At 36.2% G+C, this 19,509-nt stretch overlaps 1 protein-coding gene across 5 annotated transcripts in view; it reads right to left on the reverse strand.

Annotated features, from left to right (window-relative positions):
• LOC105465104 (ubiquitin specific peptidase 34) overlaps positions 1-19,509 on the reverse strand; it is a 286,477-nt gene that overhangs the window by 84,148 nt on the left and 182,820 nt on the right. For all 5 annotated transcript variants that reach the window (XM_024787781.2, XM_071076772.1, XM_071076771.1 and 2 more), the window contains exons 35-41: positions 16,990-17,072; positions 15,541-15,581; positions 15,278-15,402; positions 12,917-13,069; positions 12,072-12,176; positions 10,301-10,356; positions 10,081-10,201 (exon numbers count right to left, since the gene is read on the reverse strand). In XM_024787781.2, the coding sequence (XP_024643549.2) occupies positions 10,081-10,201; positions 10,301-10,356; positions 12,072-12,176; positions 12,917-13,069; positions 15,278-15,402; positions 15,541-15,581; positions 16,990-17,072 (684 nt within the window). The remainder of the gene's footprint in view (positions 1-10,080; positions 10,202-10,300; positions 10,357-12,071; positions 12,177-12,916; positions 13,070-15,277; positions 15,403-15,540; positions 15,582-16,989; positions 17,073-19,509) is intronic.

The raw sequence follows: 19,509 nt of genomic DNA on the forward strand, positions 1-19,509 counted from the left end.
TGGGATTACAGGTGTGAGTCACTGCGCCTGGCAAAGGGCTTATTTTTATACGACTTTATACTTCACAGAAATAAGAACCTACTCAAACTATGACCTGAGAGAATACTAAAAGTAGTTTTTGGTAACTGATATGGTTTGGGTATTTGTCCAATAAAAGAATTATTGTCACCAGGCGCGGTGGCTCAAGCCTGTAATCCCAGCACTTTGGGAGGCCGAGATGGGCGGATCACGAGGTCAGGAGATCGAGACCATCCTGGCTAACCTGGTGAAACCCCGTCTCTACTAAAAAATACAAAAAAACTAGCCGGGCGAGGTGGCGGGGGCCTGTAGTCCCAGCTGCTCGGGAAGCTGAGGCAGGAGAATGGCGTGAACCCGGGAGGCGGAGCTTGCAGTGAGCTGAGATCCAGCCACTGCACTCCAGCCTGGGCGACACAGCGAGACTCCATCTCAAAAAAAAAAAAAAAGAATTATTGTCTTAGTCTGTTTAGGCTGCTGTAATAAAATACTGTAAACTGGGCTGGGTGCAGTGGCTCACATCTGTAATCCCATTTCACCACATCTAATGGTGAAATGTGCTCCCCAATGTTGGAGGTGAGGTGTAGTGAGAGGTATTTGGATCATCAGGGTGTATCCCTGAAGAGCTTGGTTCCTACCACACAGGAATGGGAGAGATCTCACTCTTTGAGTTCATGCAAGAGCTCTTGTTAAAAAAAAAAAAAAAAGTGTGGCACCTCCCACCTCCCTTTCTCACCATGTGACACAGCTGTTCTCTCAAGGCCTTCTACTATGAGTCAAAGACCCCTGAGGCCTCAACAAATAAACCTCTTTTTTTATACCCAGCATCAGGTATTCCCTTAAAACACCGCAAAATGGAATAATACAGCAATAGATCATAGTGTAATTTCTGACTTATAATTCAGAAGAAATTCAATTTAAAAAGTTATCCAAAACTTCCATGTGCACTAAAAACATTATGTAAGGTTTTTCAGAATTCACATATATAAAAATAGAAAGTAGGAAGAACTAATGAACACTATAATTCTAGCTTAATATTCACCTACAACTATATTAATAAGGTCCGTTCTTCTCACTAATGCATATTTTCAGTAAAATTTCATTTTTTAATGTTTCATACTAGTTTGGCAAAACAAAGTATATTTATGCTCCTTTGATTGCCATGTCCTAATAAATGTAATAACTATAGAAGAAATTTAAGACAATATCATGTACACAGGAAAAATTTTTATTAACATTTTGTTGTAGAGAAGTATGATATGCAAATAATAAAAGATGTTCAAACACACTAATAAATACATTACAATTACATTCTGTGGGGGAGTCAAGTGGAAATACTGTGGAGGAATTAAGAAAAAATTCAGCTAAGTAAAATTTCAGAAAGGAGTTTGGAGACAGGGTCTCACTCCATCACCCAGGCTAGATAGAATACAGTGGTGGGATCATGGTTCACTGCAGCCTCGATCTCCCAGGCTCAGTCAATCCTCCCAACTCAGCCTCCTGAGTAGCTTGAACTACAGATGCTCACCACACCTGGCTTGCTTATTTATTTATTTATTTTATAGAGATGGGGTTTCACCAGGTTGCCCAGGCTGGTCTCCAACTCCTGGGCTCAAGCAATCCTCTTGCCTCAACCTCACGAAGTGCTGAGATTATGGCTGAGAGTTTATACATTTTAAGAGAGATGAATAAAAGTTGCTACAGCACTTACATTTCATTAATCTAAAAGACGACCATAATTTTGTCTTTAAAAACATCAATTTCAATAATTTCCCGAATATATTTTGTTTACAAATACTTAAAACTCAAAAATTTACAAATTTAAAAAATCTGCCTAGGAGACACCTAGGTTTTCCAACATTCTTTAAGAAATATGTAAACAACAAAAGTTTAAAGACTTGTGCACTCTGCTGGCTCTCAATCCATTACCATATTTATTTTGTTAATGCACATCCTTGACATTTGATCAAACCCTTCAAAGGCTCCTGTTTTTACATTTATCTATTGATACAAAATAATTATATATATTAATGGAATACATGATATTCTGACACATAAATACAATGTGTAATGACCAAATCAGGGTATTTGGAATACCCATCATTTCAAGCATTTATCATTTCTTTTATTGGGAACATTTCAAATCCTCCCTTTTAGCTATTTTGAAATACACACAAAAAATTTTTAACAATAGTCATCCTACTGTGCTACTGAGCACTAGAATTTATTACTCCAAGTGTATCTTTATATTCATTAGCAAATCTCTCTTCATCCCATCCCTTCCCAGCCAAAAATTACAAAAGTAATTGCCATGGTCTAAAAGTTTTTGCCACTCTGAAATCTGTATGTTGAAACCTAACCACCAATGTGATGGTATTAGAAGGCGGGGCCTTTGGAAGGTTATTAAGTCATGAGGACTCTGCCCTTATGAAAGAAGCACTAGAGAGACCTCCTACCCCTCCCATCATCTAAGGGCTCCACGAGAAGTTGCCATCTATGAATCAAAATGTAGGCCTTCACAAGACACCGTGAAGCTGCCAGAGTTTTGATCTTGTACTACTCCCAGCCTCCAGAATTGTGAAAAGTAAACTTCTGTCATTATAAGCTGCCCAGTATACAATATTTTATTTTATTTATTTTTGAGATAGTCTTGCTCTGTTGCCAGTCTGGAGTGCAGTGGCACAATCTTGGCTCACTGCAGCCTCCACCTCCCTGGTTCAAGGGATTCTCGTGCCTCAGCCTCCCGAGTAGCTGTGATTACAGGTATGCACCACCATGCCCAGCTAATTTTTGTATTTTTAGTAGAGACGGGGTTTCACCACATTGGCCAGGCTGGTCTCAAACTCCTGAGCTCAAGCAATCCAGCTGCCTTGGCCTCCCAAAGTGCTAGGATTACAGACGTGAGCCACTGCGCCTGGCCCAGTTTACAGTATTTTATCACAGCAGCCTGAACAGACTAAGACAATGCTTTTGTTTTATACATAAAAATAATTTCCTGTGCCCATAATAGATGGCCACCTAGTTTCTATACTTCCTAAAACACAGGCTAAGCTGAACCAACCAATTTTCTGCATGAAACCAGTGCTTTCCTATGACTTAATTTTTACTCACATTCTTTCCTATGACTTAAATGTTCCCCTTACTTTTCTACAAAAGATACCCATTAAAAAAGCTGTATCTGGCCAGGCGCGGTGGCTCATGCCTGTAATCTCAGCACACTGGGAGGCCAAGGCAGAGGGGGATCACCTGAGGTCAGGAATTCGGGACCAGCATGGCCAACATGGTGAAAACCCGCCTCTACAAGAAAGGAAGGGAAGGAAAGGAAGGAAAGGAAGGAAGGAAGGAAAGAAGAAAGAAAAAAAGAAAAAGAAAAAAAACATTAGCTGGGTGTGGTGACAAACGCTTGTAATCCCAGCTACTCGGGAGGCTGAGGCAGGAGAATCGCTTAAACCTGGGAGGCAGAGGTTGCAGTGGACAGAGATCACACCACTGCATTCCAACCTGGGCAAAGCTGTATCTTCTTCAAAGCCTTTCCTAATCACGTCAATGCAATCTGATCTTCTAAATCTCTGATGATATCTCTTTTTAATAACTATTATTTATTTCCATGAAGTATAAATATCATGAGAAGCCATAATTTGTAAGGATACATGCAAATTTTGCATAAGACAAATGTAGTTTGACTGTCAGTTCTAAGAATCAGGTCTGAGTTGCAATCATCCATTTGCTCAACATAGTTTTTAGACACTATGCAAGGCATTAGAGATAAGAATGATACTCATACTTTAAAAGGAAAAGGAAGGAGGAATGGAAAAGGAGGAAAAAGAAGAAAAAGGAAGGAAGGAGGAGAAAAAAAGGGAAAATAAAGATTAGCACCACTGGAAAGGTAAAAGAAAGAAGAAAGAGGAGAAAGGAGGGGAAAAAGGGGGAGGAGGAGGAAGCAGTAGTAGTGATAGTGGTAGTGTTGCTGATGACAGATTATTATACAGCTGTAAAGTGTAAAATATTTATCATAAGGCTCTTTATAAAAAAAAGTTTACCAAATCCTGCATGAAAGTAAATTCTAGAAATAATTTTTAATACTTAAGGAAAAAAGTAAAAATCATTAAAGTAAGAGAAATTTTAAATACCTTGGAGTTAAGGCATGTTTTCCTTAATACTACAACAAAACCAAATATCCACTCGGATATCTAATTGACATTTCATATTTAACATTTCCAAAACAGAACTCTTGATTTTACTGGCCATTATCCTCTCCCATTTCTGAGTTTTCCTTTTCTTAATAATTGGCATTATCATTCCCTTAGCTTCTCAGGCTTAAAATTTAGGAGTCATTCTTTATTAACTTTTCTCAAACCCAACAAATCTATCCAAATCTGTGACCTGTGAGCTCTACCTTCAATAAATATTCCAAGTCAAAGCACTTTTCACCACTGTCCCTCTGTGGAACCACTGAAAAACTTCCTAACTGGATCCCTTGACTCATACATTTGCCCTTTGAGTTTGCCCATAGATGAATTTTCCAACTGGAGTACGAGTAAACCCTTTAAAATGTTAATTCAGATCACATCTTTCCTGTATGAAAGCTTCTAAAGTTTTCCCTTAACACTGAAACCAAGGGGAAATTATAATCTGACTACATGTACATGAAGACCTTCTCAATAAAGAATGCTAAAAACAACTAACTTGACATTATTCTGAATGTTTGAGAAAAAAATTTGATGAAGAAACGGAAAGAGTTAAACTTGTAAAAGAGGAAGTAATAGAATTACTTGCAGATGATTGTGACATGAGTCTGCTTGGGGAAAATAATAGAAACACAAGAATTACTTGCACATAATAAACCAAAAACAAATGAATAACCAAAGACAACACTAACAGCTAAAGATAACTGAAAACAGTCTACCAACAATAAGTCAAATTCAGATAGCCTGCAACAAATGCATACACAAATTCTTACTATACATAAATGACAAGTTAAAAAACATAAGCAATGATTCCATATCAATGTATCAACAAAAAGGACAAAACTCCTAGGAATAAACTTACTAAGAACACTTAAAACCTGAATTCTGTAGGAAAAAAATCTTTAAAATAAAAAACAAAATGATTGGTTTTGTATAAATACAACAAATCCTACTCTTCTATAGGCAAATTCAGTATCATAAAGTTAATTATGCATCAATCTGGAAATATAATACAATCCCAACGAAAAAAGTAACACAATTTTATTTTTTAAAAGAACTAGATGAACCGATTCTAAAGTTTATGTGGAAAAACAAACAGCCAGGAAAATGCTGAAAAGAAATAATAATGAAAATGGACTACCTCGGTCAGGTGTAGTGGCTCACGCTTGTAATCCCAGCACTTTGGGAAGCTGAGGCAGGCAGATCACCTGAGGTCAGGAGTTTAAGACCAGCTTGACCAACATGGTGAAACCCTTCTCTATCAAAGATACAAAAGTTAGTTGGGCGTGGTGGCAGGGTGCCTGTAGTCTCAGCTACTCAGGAGGCTGAGGCAGGAGAATCACTTGAACCTGGGAGGCAGAGATTACAGTGAGCCACTGCATCACTGCACTCCAGCCTGGGTGACAGAGTGAGACACTGTCTCAAAAAACAAACAAAGGGACCATCTCTACAGGGTATTAACTTTAAATCTACATAATTAAAATATGATATTGGTGAATGAACAAACACATCAATAAGATGAAACAGAAAGTCCAGAAATACATATGGCAGTTTACTTGATAAAGGAAGCATTTGTAATCAGTAGATAAAAAAATAAATCAGTTAGTTATTAGGATAACTGGGTATGTATCTGAAAAAAAAGTTATCCATTTCATTCCTTTCACCTAAACAATTTCCTGATAGAAAAACTTAAATGTAAAATATTAAGTTATGAAAGCATGAAAAAACAGGGAGTTTTTAAAGTGTAACACATCTAGTAGCTGTAAAAGATCAATACACCTGACTACATGAAAAAAAAAACTCTGCTTAGAAAATAAGCAGGCCAGGTGAGGCAGTTCACACCTGCAATGCCAGCACTTTGGGAGGCCAAGGCGGGCAGGTCACCTGAGGTCAGGCGTTCAAGACCAGACTGGCCAAAATGGTGAAATCCAGTCTCCACTAAAAATATAAAAGCTAGCCAGACATGGTGGTGCACCCCTGTAATCCCAGCTAGTAGGGAGGCTGAAGCAGGAGAATTGCTTGAACCTGGGAGGTGAAGGTTGAGGTGAGCTGAGATCATGCCACTGCATTCCAGCCTAGGTGATAGAGCAAGACTCTGTCTCAAATAAATAAATAAATAAGAAACAAGCATAACAAAAACCATGAAGTCAAGACAGAAAACAAAAATATTGCGATTCACATTACAATGAGATACTTTCCTTAATATAAAATATTCTACAAATTAGTTAAGGACCATAACATACATAATAGGGATAAAGGAAAAGTATCTGAGTAGTCAGAGAAAAGATAACACAAATGGCTTTCAAACACATGAAGGGAAGTCGGCCTAACTAATAAAAGTAATAGAAAATAAAACCAAGAGAATTTCTTCGCTTCTATCAGACTGGTAGAAATTATCTAAATGTATAGTATGTTGGTAGATGTGTTGGAAAATTGCAACTTAATCTTGGGTTGTAGGTACAATCATAAATTGGCTCAGCCTCCATAGACAGTTAACTTGGTTTTGGTTTTTAACATAACCAAAACTATAAATGTATACTCCATGAACTAGCAGTTCTAACTTTTAGAATGTCTTCCTCCATTTCCTAAATCTATGTGTTAAATGAATAAAGATCTCTGTAATATCACGAGAAATAGTTTAAGACAAAGCTGATCATTAGGAAGCTAGTTAAATATATTACATATATGCCACATATAAGCAGATAAAATAACATTCTGGGCCAGGCATGGTGGCTCATGCCTATAATCCTGGCACGTTAGGAGGCCGAGGCAGAAGGACTGCTTGAGCCCAGGAGTTTGAGGCCAGCCAGGGAAACATGGCGAAATCCCGTCTCTACAAAATATTTTTAAAAATTAGCTGGGTATGGTGGTGTCCGCCTGTAGTCCCAGCTGCTCGGGAGGCTGAGGTGGGAGGACTGCTTGAGCCTGGGAGGTGGAGGCTGCAGTGAGCTGAGATCATGCCACTGCAGTCCAGCCTGGGTGACAGGGCCAGACCCTTGTCTCAAAGATAATAACAATAACAACAATATTATTTTGAAGTTACTTTTACAAAATGAATAGCCAAGTATGGCGGTGTGCATTGGTTCACATCAGTAATCCCAACAGTTGGGAGGCCAAGACAGGAGGATCACTTAGGGGCAGGAGTTTGAGAACAGCCTGGGCAACACAGTAAAACCCCATCTCTACAAAAATAAATAAATAAATTAGCTGGGCATGGTGGCGTATGCCTATAGTCCTAGCTACCTGGGAGGTTGGGGCAGGTGAATCACTTGACCCAGTAGTTCAAGGCTGCAATAAGCTATGATTGTCACTGCACTCCAGCTTCAATACAGAGACCCTGTCCTCCCCTCCACTTTTTTTTCTTTTTTGAAAAAAATGAACTGTTATATACTGAATTTGAAAATCTGTAAGACAGCTCAAAAACAGCAAAGTATAGAACAGTGTGTTTAATATGTTATCATGTGTAGACAGTATTGCATAATGGTTAAAAGCTTAGCCAAGTGAAGAGTAAGTGACTCAGTCACGTACAACTCGCTTAACCTGTCTATGCCTCAGTTGCATCATCTGTCAAAATTGGGTCTAATAATATCCACCTTTTAAAGCCTCAAAAATTTGTCCTAGGATAACAACTTGTATAAATCAATAAACAGAAGACAAGTAAAAATATAATAAAGAGAAATAAGACTTTGGAAAAAATATATTCAGCAAATACGACAGAAAGGGTTGACATATTCAAAATAAATAACTTTTACAAATAAATGAGAAACCATATAGCAACTGAACAAATAAATATCAAGTACAAAAATAAATGGAAAGAAACTCACTCACCAATTAACAAAGAAATAAAACTAAAGCAACATCAAAATTGGCAAAGATCTCAGTGACATAAGAATCTGCAGATGCTTGATAAAGGCATTCTCATACAGTTTGGCTACAAGTGTAAACTTATGTATCCTTTTGTATCCTGATATAAACTATGGATTAAAATCAACCTATTTTAAAGAGTTCATGAGTAAATAATGGGACAAGTATGCAAAGATGCTGCCTTTACAGTTTTTTCTATAACATTATAAATTCAAAGATTTAAATTATTGCCTCTTAGTCAATTTTAAAAACTACATTCTTTTTTAATGTACTCATTTTTTAGTGAAAACCGATCACAGAATACTATTTATAAACTGTAAAATTTCTATAAATACGAATTTTATACATGCATATTTACTGTATCCATCAAAAGTCCTGGAAGGCCATCACCACAGCATCAGAGGAAATCAAACCAAATGGGAATATTCTTTTTTTATACTATCTAAAATTACTTTTCCTTAACAATGACTTTTGCTTTACAACGTTATCAGAAAAACCAATTAATATATTTATATTTGGGGATAAAAGTTATACACTAGTTTATATACAAGAGAAGACTTCAACCAACAAGACCGTAAATCAACCAAATCATTTCCAGTAAGTGTAATGGAAAAGGCAAAATCCCTGTAAGAAATAGCACAAGAAGTTTTGTACATTAGGGGAAGTAGCAAAGATTTCAAACAGATAAGACTGTAATCTTAAGTTGCTCTCAAGAATCCTTTAGTCTATGCCTATGAGGACAATCTTCTATCCCTTTGGTTGCTGTTTCCTAACACATTCAGTAACTTTAAGATAACAGCTCTCCAGACCATAACAAATTCCTTCAATGACCAGGACAAATGTACCAATGGTAAGATAAGATAAACTACTTAATCAAGAGACAATCAAAATGAGAAATTTGTTGGTACAGAGGCATGAAGTGTTTCCAATATTCAGAGATAGATTTTATGTCACATAGGTCTTTAAAATATGAAACAAGTACCCAATAATGACTACTTATTAATTCCACTGTATTAGGATATGATTCACAGTTTAGGACAGTAATTCAAAATATACAATTCTATAGAAAGCACACTAATAAAATATAGGTTATCTTTTTTTTTTTTTTTTTTTTTTTGAGACAGGGTCTCCTGTCACCTAGGCTACAGTGCAGTGGTGTGATCACGGCTCACTGAAGCCTCGACCTCTTGGGCTCAAGCAATCCTCCCACCCCAGCCTCTTGAGTAGCTGAGACTACAGGTGTGCGCCACCACACCTAGCAAATTTTTGTATTTTCTGTAGGGATGAGGTTTCACCATGTTGCCTTGGCTGGTCTCAGAACTCCTGATTTCAAGCAATCCACCTACCTCAGCCACCCAAAGTGCTAGGATTATAGGCATGAGTCACCATGCCCATCCTTAGGTTACCTTTCTATATACAGTCAATCACAGGAATTAACATCGGATTTTGCCTTCTAAAAACAAGCCCATGTTTTATATTTCCAGAATTCAATTTATTTAAAATTTGCTTTTCTTGCCAGTAATTAAGTCCCAGCAATTTTTATGTCTATATGTTTAAAATTTTTAACATATCCATATACAATGTGATATAGTTTGGCCGTGTCTCCACTCAAATCTCATCTTGAATTATATCACCTGTACTCCTATTGTTGTGGGAGGGACGTGGTGGGAGATGACTGAATCATGATGGCAGTTCCCCCCATATTGTGGTAAGTGAGTAAGTCTCAAGAGGTATGATGGGTTTATAAGGAGAAACCCCTTTCACTTGGTTCTCATTCTTTTTTTGCCTGTCCTCATCCACATAAGATGCGACTTGCTCCGACTTGCCTACCGGCATGATTGTGAGGCCTCCCCAGCCACGTGGAACTCTGAGTCGAATTAAACCCTTTTCTTCTGTAAACTGCCCAGTCTGGGGTATGTCTTTATCAGCAGTGTAAAAAACAGACTAATACACAATGTAACAACAAAACGTTTCAATCACATTTCATAGAAACATTGAATACCTTAATACTTACCTGTCCTTCCCTTGAAAATTTAAAGGGTGGTTTGTGTTTAATTACACTTGTTGCAAGCCTTAGGAGTCCTGTAAGCCCATCATCTTCTACATTACCATCCTGATGATCAAGGATCTCCCTACTACAAAAAAGAAAAAAAAATACACACAAACAAGATAGTTCACATAATTATGTCTTCTTTTCTTAACAATATGAATTTCAATTTCACATCAAATTTTACCTTCTAATACAGTCAGCCAAATGTCTTGCCAAGGCATCTAAGTCGAGGAGCGTTGTCTTAATACAAAAAGAAAATAAAAATTCAAATATAAATTTTTATGTTTTACCAAACATAAATTAAAACAGAATCATTTCCTTACAGGCAACAATAATTTAGTTCTCCCAAATTCAATTAAGTTATAAACATAATACACCTAACTCTTCACTTATACATTATGTCAATTCATCAAATTAGTCTTAAACACATCACTAATCATTCTACAAAAAAGAATCAATGGAATGTTGATAATAAATTAAAGTCACAGTAATCTATTGAGAAGACACTAAAGCTTTTTTTTAATGACTTTATTGAGATGTAATTCACATACAATTCACCAAGGTTTGTTTTTAACAACACCCTTAAATTAGACTTTTAACAATATATTAAATTCTACAGTTCATTCCAAAAAAAACTTTACTTCTCATTATAACTGAGCAACAATATTAAAACAGACTTCACAAAATGTAACTTGAGTCCCCTCAAAGAAACCCAAATCTCTGAAAAGGAAAATTACTTTACAAGCAAGCAAGATCAGATTCCTATTTTAGCTTAAAGGGGAAAGCCCAGGTTTTTTTTTCTTTTTTTCTTTTTTAAAGTACAATGTTTATTTGGCATCAATATTTTAATTAACAATAAGTATATTAAAACTTGCTCAATACTCAGTTTTGTAATTATTTCTCAAATGAAAAGATTTTAAGAATTCAGATGTTAACTAAAAAGCAAAAAGTATAAACACCATAGAACTTTTAAAGTGAACACATTGAACTTTCATTTACATACATTTAAAAGTTTAAGAAAAACGTGTCCTAAATATTTCAAAGGATCTTCTTTATGTGTTTCTCATTTTCTTCTGAACTGACAACTTGGACACATTTTAATTTAGTAAATTTATGTACACTGGAAAAAACGCAAGTGTTTATGTGGCAAGATTTGCTTTGAAATTTACTTTTTTTTTTTTTTTTTTTTTGAGATGGAGTTTCACTCTGTCGCCAGGCTAGAGTGCAGTAGCGTGATCTCAGCTCACTGATTGCAACCTCCCCGCCTGCCGGGTTCAAGCGATTCTGCCTCAGCCCTCCTGAGTAGCTGGAACTACAGGTGTCTGTGACCATGCCTGGCTAATTTTTGTATTTTTAGTAGAGATGGAGTTTCACCATGTTGGCCAGGATGGTCTCCATCTTTTGACCTCGTGATCCACCCGCCTCGGCCTCCCAAAGTGCTGGGATTACAGGCATGAGCCACTGCACTGGGCCTGAAATTTACTTGTTTTAAACATTACTTTGTTTGAATGGAAATGTCATTTTAGTCTAAGAATATTAGATCTGCAAAAACTGACTGTTTCTTTAAAGTAACTTCTATTTGAACTGCAATTTTATTTTACATATTCGGTACTCCAAACTACATGCTATTATAGAAAGCTGTATTTTTAAATTTAAAATCTACATTTCCCTTTCCAAATAAGATGTTACATCCATATATCTTATTGAGAAGAGACAGGAAATTAAGGATAGATACCAGATGAAGACGTTTCAACTAAGGTCAGAGTAAAAACACTAAAGGAATTAGAATAAGGTGGAAAAGCACAAATATAATAGAAATATGACACTACCAACAAGTTATAGATTAATAAAGTACACTTAATAAGAACCGATAAAGTCATGAACATGTATGTCATAATTTGTATCTATTAACAAGAATAGAATATATAGAATAGTATATAATTTTCTGAACATACCTGACTAGCGTCCTTTATATGTATGTTGTCAACTAATTTGCATAACAACCAAAAATACTCTTTACATCCTGGTTTTAACATTGGTTCTTCCTCATAATCATCTATCTATTAAAAAAATTTTATACTGTGTGAAAACATTTTAAAAATAAAATTATAATACATTTAAGAAACTAGAGGCTTTATGAAATAAATTCCTGTATCAACTAAACAGTATTCAAAATCTTTTTAAAAATGGAGAGTACACACTTAGTTTCTATAAAATCAGAATAACCAGGCACAAAAATGACTAACATAAGAACTTTCAAGAAAATATTAGTCTCAAATTACTAACATTTGAAAAACATATGAATAAGGAGGAAAATAATGTAAATCTACAACACATTGAATTTCTGGGATTAGTAAAAAGTGGGCTCTAAATTTATTATGTAGTAGAAGCCTTTTACAAGACTAGTATATGCACTAAGGTAGGAAATAAAATTTAAAATTCCGAATATCATAAAGATAAAAAAACTGACTTACTAGAGAAGAGAGCTCCATTTATGATTTTTTTATCAGTCAACTTATTAACACAAGGCCCAGAACCAAGTGAGAATAAATGCCATATCTAAAATAGAGTATCCACGAGAAAGACCACAGAGCTGAAATCAGTCTCTTCCTAGTAGTAACATGGACATAATGTGTCACAATGCTGTCACCTTAAGAAGTATATAACTATTATCCTCTTGGTAAAAAATCACACACAGTAGTCAAATGATCAAAATTTTAAGGTTATATTACAATGGTAAACTTGAGGCAAAGGAAATTTCAAAAATAGAAACTGCTTCTAAACACAGTAAAAATCTTACCCTAATAGGTTTGAGTGCTTGAGCATCAGGAAGAAATTTCAATAATGTTGAGGCAGCCAAGAGCAGAAAAGAACGATTGATTGAGTCTCCTCCATCCAGCCCTGACAGGGATAACTTATAAAGACCATTGCATGATTCATGACGAACTGCAGTCTAGATGAAAAAGAAAGTTCCAAAGACAGTCTGAGTTATTATTAGAAAGTTAATAATATGGGCCAGGCGCAGTGGCTCAAGCCTGTAACCCCAGCACTTTGGGAGGCCGAGATGGGCGGATCACGAGGTCAGGAGATCAAGACCATCCTGGCTAACCTGGTGAAACCCCGTCTCTACTAAAAAATACAAAAAACTAGCCGGGCGTGGTGGCGGGCGCCTGTAGTCCCAGCTACTTGGGAGGCTGAGGCAGGAGAATGGCATAGACCCGGGAGGCGGAGCTTGCAGTGAGCTGAGATCCGGCCACTGCACTCCAGCCTGGGCGGCAGAGCGAGACTCCGTCTCAAAAAAAAAAAAAAAAAAAAAAAAAAAAAGTTAATAATATGTGAGCAGAAACAATTTTAGGTGATTTTAAATACAATGTTCTGCTGGGCAAGCCTGTAATCCCAGCACTTTGGGAGGCCCAGGCAGGGGGATAACCTGAGGCCAGGAGTCTAGAGACCAGCCTGGCCAACATGGCAAAACCCCATCACTACAAAAAATCCAAAAATTAACCAGATGTGGTAGCTTGCATCTGTAGTCCCAGCTACTCTGGAGACAGGCACAAGAATTGCTTGAACCAGGAAGGTAGAACCTGCAGTGAGCTGGTATGCCACTGCTCTCCAGACTGGGTGGCAGAACAAGATTATGCCTCATAAAAATAATTAATAAATATAATGTTCTAAACCCATACATATATACATGTAAATCACACGTGATCAAATAAAGTACCTCAAGGTATACCATAATATATATAGTATTTTAGAAATCCTAAAGCATGGTCATAAAAACAGAAACAAAACAAAATAAGAACAACAAGTAAATACAAGGAATAACTGAATAAGAACATTTAGAATCATTTAAGTTATTTACAAGACAGAGGATAAAATATTTTCAGAACTAGAAGCAACACAGAAGCAACTTCAATCAGAATATTCTACAGATAGGAAGGAAACCGTCCAAATGTCAAAATGGTTACCTGAGACAGGACAAGAACACATATGGCATTAAATCCAGAGCTATTTTTTTTTTTTTTCTGTTTGAGACATAGTCTTACTCTGTTGTCCAGGCTGGAGTGCAGTGGCATGATCTTGGGTTACTGCAACCTCTGCCTCCTGGGTTCAAGCGATTCTCCTGCCTCAGCCTCCCGAGTAACTGGGATTACAGGCGCCTGCCACCACGCCCAGCCAATTTTTTGTATTTCTAGTAGAGACGGGGTTTCACCATATTGGCCAGGCTAGTCTTGCACTCCTGACCTCACGTGATCCACCCGCTTTGGCCTCCCCAAGTGCTGGGATTAGAGGTGTGAGCCACAGTGCCCAGCCCCTTAGACAATGCTGATTTAAAAAATAAGTGACTTTGGAGCTAAATGTATTAGTAAGTGTGTTTCTATTATTTCACGTAGGAATATGAGGTAATGCCAAGATACGGCTAATAAAAATTATACTGGTCTCAGTGTGAACATGGGAAGCAAAATATATTTCTTTTATTTGTAGTCTCTCTAGCCTCTATTTTTCTACTTAAATAGAAAACGCAGGCTGGGTGCAGTGGCTCATGCCTATAATCCCAAGCAGTTTGGAAGGCCGAGGCAGGAGTATTACATGACACCAGGAGTTCAAGACCAGCCTGGACAACACAGCAAGACCCCGTCTCTACAAAAAAGTTTAAAACTAGCTGAGCACGGTGATGTGCACCTATGGTCTCAGCTACTTGGGAGGCTGAGGTCAGAGGATTGCTTGCTCCCAGGAGGTTGAGGCTGCAGGGAGCCATGATGGCACCACTGCACTCTAGCCTGGGTGATACAGGGAACATGGAGATCCTGTCTCAAAGAAAAAAAAAACGGCCACAGAACTTTTCTAAAACCTAAATTACCAAAATAAATTCTCAAGCCTTTCCTACTACCTGGAAAAAAATTTTTATTAATCCAAAGCAAAATAATCATTCTATAAACATTTCAGAAAAATATAAATGCTACATAATATATAATAGTCAAAAGTTCTTAAACATTATACATAGTTGAAAACACTCCAGACCTTAAAGGATTAAGTAGATAATGTGATATATTTATGGACTCATGCACATTTGTTTCCATTAGCTCTTTTATTTATTATCAATGCTAATAACATGAAAACATATAAAAGTAATAGTACTAACCTTCAACCTTTATCTTACCTCAGGAATAAGGAGAGTCAATTTCTTTAGCCAATCTTGTAAATGATCACTATCAGCAAGGCTAGATTTCACTAAAGAACAGCAATGAGCCCAACTCACCAAGAGCCACATTGAATAATGTGAAACTAAAGAAAAATTAGAAAACAGTTCACTATAAAGATCTGTGCTAAAATGAAAACAAAATGTTCATTATTAAAGGTAAAATATATCAATATATTATTCAAGTTTTTATTCACTAAAAGTTAACTTTGTGGAACCCTTACCTTCATGTCTAGACCTGTGATCAGACTGAGCTTTTAAAACTCTGTAAAGTAAAAACACACCACCACCAATTAAATTCAGCAATGAATTAAAAATAATTCAATGTATTAACATATATCCTATAAGGTTATCACTTACCCCCAAAAAAGGGAAGCAGTGGGTGAGAGTGACAGAGTGAGACACTGAGTGAGCAAGAGAGAGAGAGAGTATGTGTGTTTACGTGTTTTAAAAGACAGGAGACAGGGTCTCACTCTGTTGCCCAGGCCAGAGTGCAGTGGCATGATCATGGCTCACTGCAGGCTTGACCTCCCAGGTTCAAGCAATCCTCCCACCTCAGCCTCCCAATAGCTGGGATTACAGGTACGTGCCACCACACCCAGCTAATTTTTGCAAAAGAGACTATATTTTAAGAGAGCTCCATTATTTATTTGTTCTATATTTTTTATCATTTATTTAAAGACTCACTAAAGAAGAGTCAAACTCATTAAAGAAGAGAGTAGAATAATGATTACCAGAGGCTGGAAGGTGGGGTAGGCTAGGTTGGGGTGGGGCAGAGGGTCTAAGTCAAAGGGTATGAAGTTCCAGATAGAGCAGGAAGTTTTAAGATCTATCACACAGCAGGGTGTCTAGTCAATAAAAATATATTGTATGTTTCAAAATAAAAAAAACAAATAAAAGAATCACTGGTAAAATCTTATTACAGCAAATACCAAATGACTTCAGATTTAATAAACAAAATTTGAATGAATAAAACATTGACTGAAATAAGTAAACCCTCAAGAAGTGCTCATGATTTAGTTACTAAAGAGATGTGTATGACAAACACATAGGTTATAATGATTTAGAGTCTAAACTTAAGAGTCTTTTAAAAAATAACTGAATCTAATCATGAAGGCTAATCATGAAAACCCAAACTGAAAAGTACTCTATAAAATAATTGGCCTGTATTACTTGAAAATGTATCATGAGAGAAAGGCTGAGAATGTTATCTCTGATGAATAGAAGAACTGACAACTAAATGCAATACATTTAGTTGATCCTGAAGCAAGAAAAATATTGTTATACAGAATACCAATAGGATTATTTTAATACCAACTATATGTTAAGGATAATATGTCAATGTTAAATGTTATAAATTTAAAAATTTTACTCTATTAAGAAAATGTCCTTGGTCTTAGGAGATATACAACAAAGTACTGGTAAACAGTCATATCTGCAATTCAGTCTCACAAGATTCAGGAAAACATGTAAACACAGAAAATATGTAACTCATAAATACAAGACACATTTTAGCAAGAGGTTAATAACATGTAAATTTGGATGAAAGGTATGAGAGATTTCATAATATTCCCCAAATTCTTCTAGTAAGTTTAAAATTTTTCAAAATAAAGTTTTAAAATATTATATTCCTGCTATACATGAACACACAAAATGTATTTTAAAATGCATACCTAGGAGCCAGATTATCATACGTATAAGCAACAGACATAAGTCGCTGAATCAAACTGGTTCCTTGGACAAGAACAAGAAATACCTTTAAAACAAAAACATTTTAAAAGATATTTAAATACAGCAAAAGGAAAACCCTCAAAAAGCACCCATTACTTAGTTACTAAAGAGATGTGTATTACAAAACTTTAACCCAAAATTCCAAATTACTGACATTTATCTGTAACACAATAATGTCTTAAGAATTCTTTGAAAATACTGTAAAAATGCCAAGAATCAGAAAACCAGAATTTTATAATCACACTTAAGAGCAGCAACTGTAGGCTGGGTATGGTGGCTCACTGTAAATGCTGTAATCCCAGCAATTAGGGAGGCTCAGGTGGGTGGACTGCTTGAGCCCAGAAATCTGACATTAGCCTGGCCAACGTGGTGAAACTCTGTTTCCACTAAAATACAAAAATTAGCTGGGTGTGTGATGCATATCTATAGTCTCATCCATTTTGAAGGCTGAGAAAAGAGAAACACCTGAGTCTCGGAAGCAGTGGCTGCAGTGAGCCGAGATTGTGCCACTGCACTCCAGCCTGAACAACAAAATGAGAATGTCTCAAAAAAAATAAAAAGAAAAAAAAAGAAATTACTAAGAATTTAGAAATAGGGGCAAAAATAGTCTTTACATTTGATTCATAGATTCTCTGCATACCACTGAATTGGGGGAAAGAAATATATATATGTCAGTGGTTTCTTGGGAAGGGGTTGGTGAAGAATTAAACATGTTTTTACTTTGGAAGAAAATAAAAAACATTAAGTAGTAATAGATTCCTCAACTATCCTGAAATAAAAATTAAAAAGCCATATAATATACCACGGGTACAGAGCATGAATTCTAGATTCAAAATCCTGAGGCTCAACATTCAGCTTCAGGTTACATGATGCTAATATATATGGAATTTCTCAGTTCTAGTTCTTCCTCCATATAATGGGAGAAAATAATTCACTAACTTAATGAATTATTAAATTCCTTCTGCAGGTTGGAAGGCATTCTGTGCATACTTCATAAGGTACTGTTTCTGCACTGGGGCAGGCAGCTACAGAAAACATGGTAACACAAGTATATACAATGTGCAAATAAGCAAAAGAAGGGAGCAGCAACTAAACCTGTCCCTGGCAGAAGTGAGGAAGCTTCCAGAAAAGTTGATGTTTAGGCTAAATTTTGCAAGTAACTTTCTAAAATGCTATGAATAAGATCACATGGAAAAATGATGGTAAACTCAAATAAGTTAGTGTTCTTCCTTACTACCTACAGTATATCAACATTAGATGACCGTCTTCGGTATTAACGCAACAAAAATTTTTATTTCCATAGATCTTAGATATACATACTAAGCTGTAATTATTTTGGGAAATACACTCATGCAAAACTATATAATATACACCTTTTCTAAACTAAAAAAAAATAACATTGGCCAGGCGCGGTGGCTCACATCTATAATCCCAGCACTTTGGGAGGCCGAGGCAGGCAGATCACTTGAGGTCAGGAGTTTGAGATCAGCCTGGCCAAGATGGCAAAACCCCATCTCTACTAAAAATACAAAAATTAGCCAGACACAGTGGCATGTGCCTGTAATAAGCTTGTAGTTGCATATTATTTTAAACACAAACCAATAACCTATAAAACTCCATAAATGTGCACATGTATTTTACACATACACTTATGTATATTTGTATTATTAAAATCTCAAAAGGAAATAGCTAATAAAGGTCAAAAAACATTGAAATTATTTAGTGAGTTGATGGAAAGGATCACAATTACTATAACCTGAAACTTTATTCTGAAAAAAAACATGACCAAAACATTATAGTAAGGTTACTAAAGTGGTAGTTCACAACACAACACTGTAGAATACATTCAGATTATATTGTACTCAGCATATATTTAATTTTATTAGATGTAAATTATTTGGAATACTGGCAGAGATCACTTTTCCCATTTAATCCCCAAAATTCTAAAAAGGAAATCTGCTTCAGGTTTCCATTTATACCAGTACTTTTTAACCTTATGTTCGTCACAATCTATCAGTAACAATTCATTACTTTGATGTTTCTTGGGTAGATATGAGGTGAGGTTCTCAAAAGGTTACAGAATGATATCTCCCTAAAATCTCATCTTGATCACTCCCTACTTCCCAGCTCACTGATGGAGATGTTGGAAAGGCAAATATGTGATTACAGAATCCACAATCAAAAAGATTCTATTTTTATTGCTGGATGTCCTGGTTAATACAGTTGACCCTTGAACAACACAGGTCTGAACTGCACAGATCCACTTATATCTGGGTTTTCTCCCAACTATGGCACTCGTAAGACAGCAACACCAACCCCTCACCTTCCTCCTCCTCTTCTACTGCCTAATCAGTGGGAAGACCATGAGGATGAAGACCTTTATGATGACTCACTTCCACTTGAAGAACAGAAAATATATTTTCTCTTCCTTATGATTTTCTTAATACTTTCTTTTCTCTAGC

The sequence above is a fragment of the Macaca nemestrina genome, chromosome 13 (genome assembly GCF_043159975.1).
Source record: "Macaca nemestrina isolate mMacNem1 chromosome 13, mMacNem.hap1, whole genome shotgun sequence".
NCBI lineage: Eukaryota > Metazoa > Chordata > Mammalia > Primates > Cercopithecidae > Macaca > Macaca nemestrina.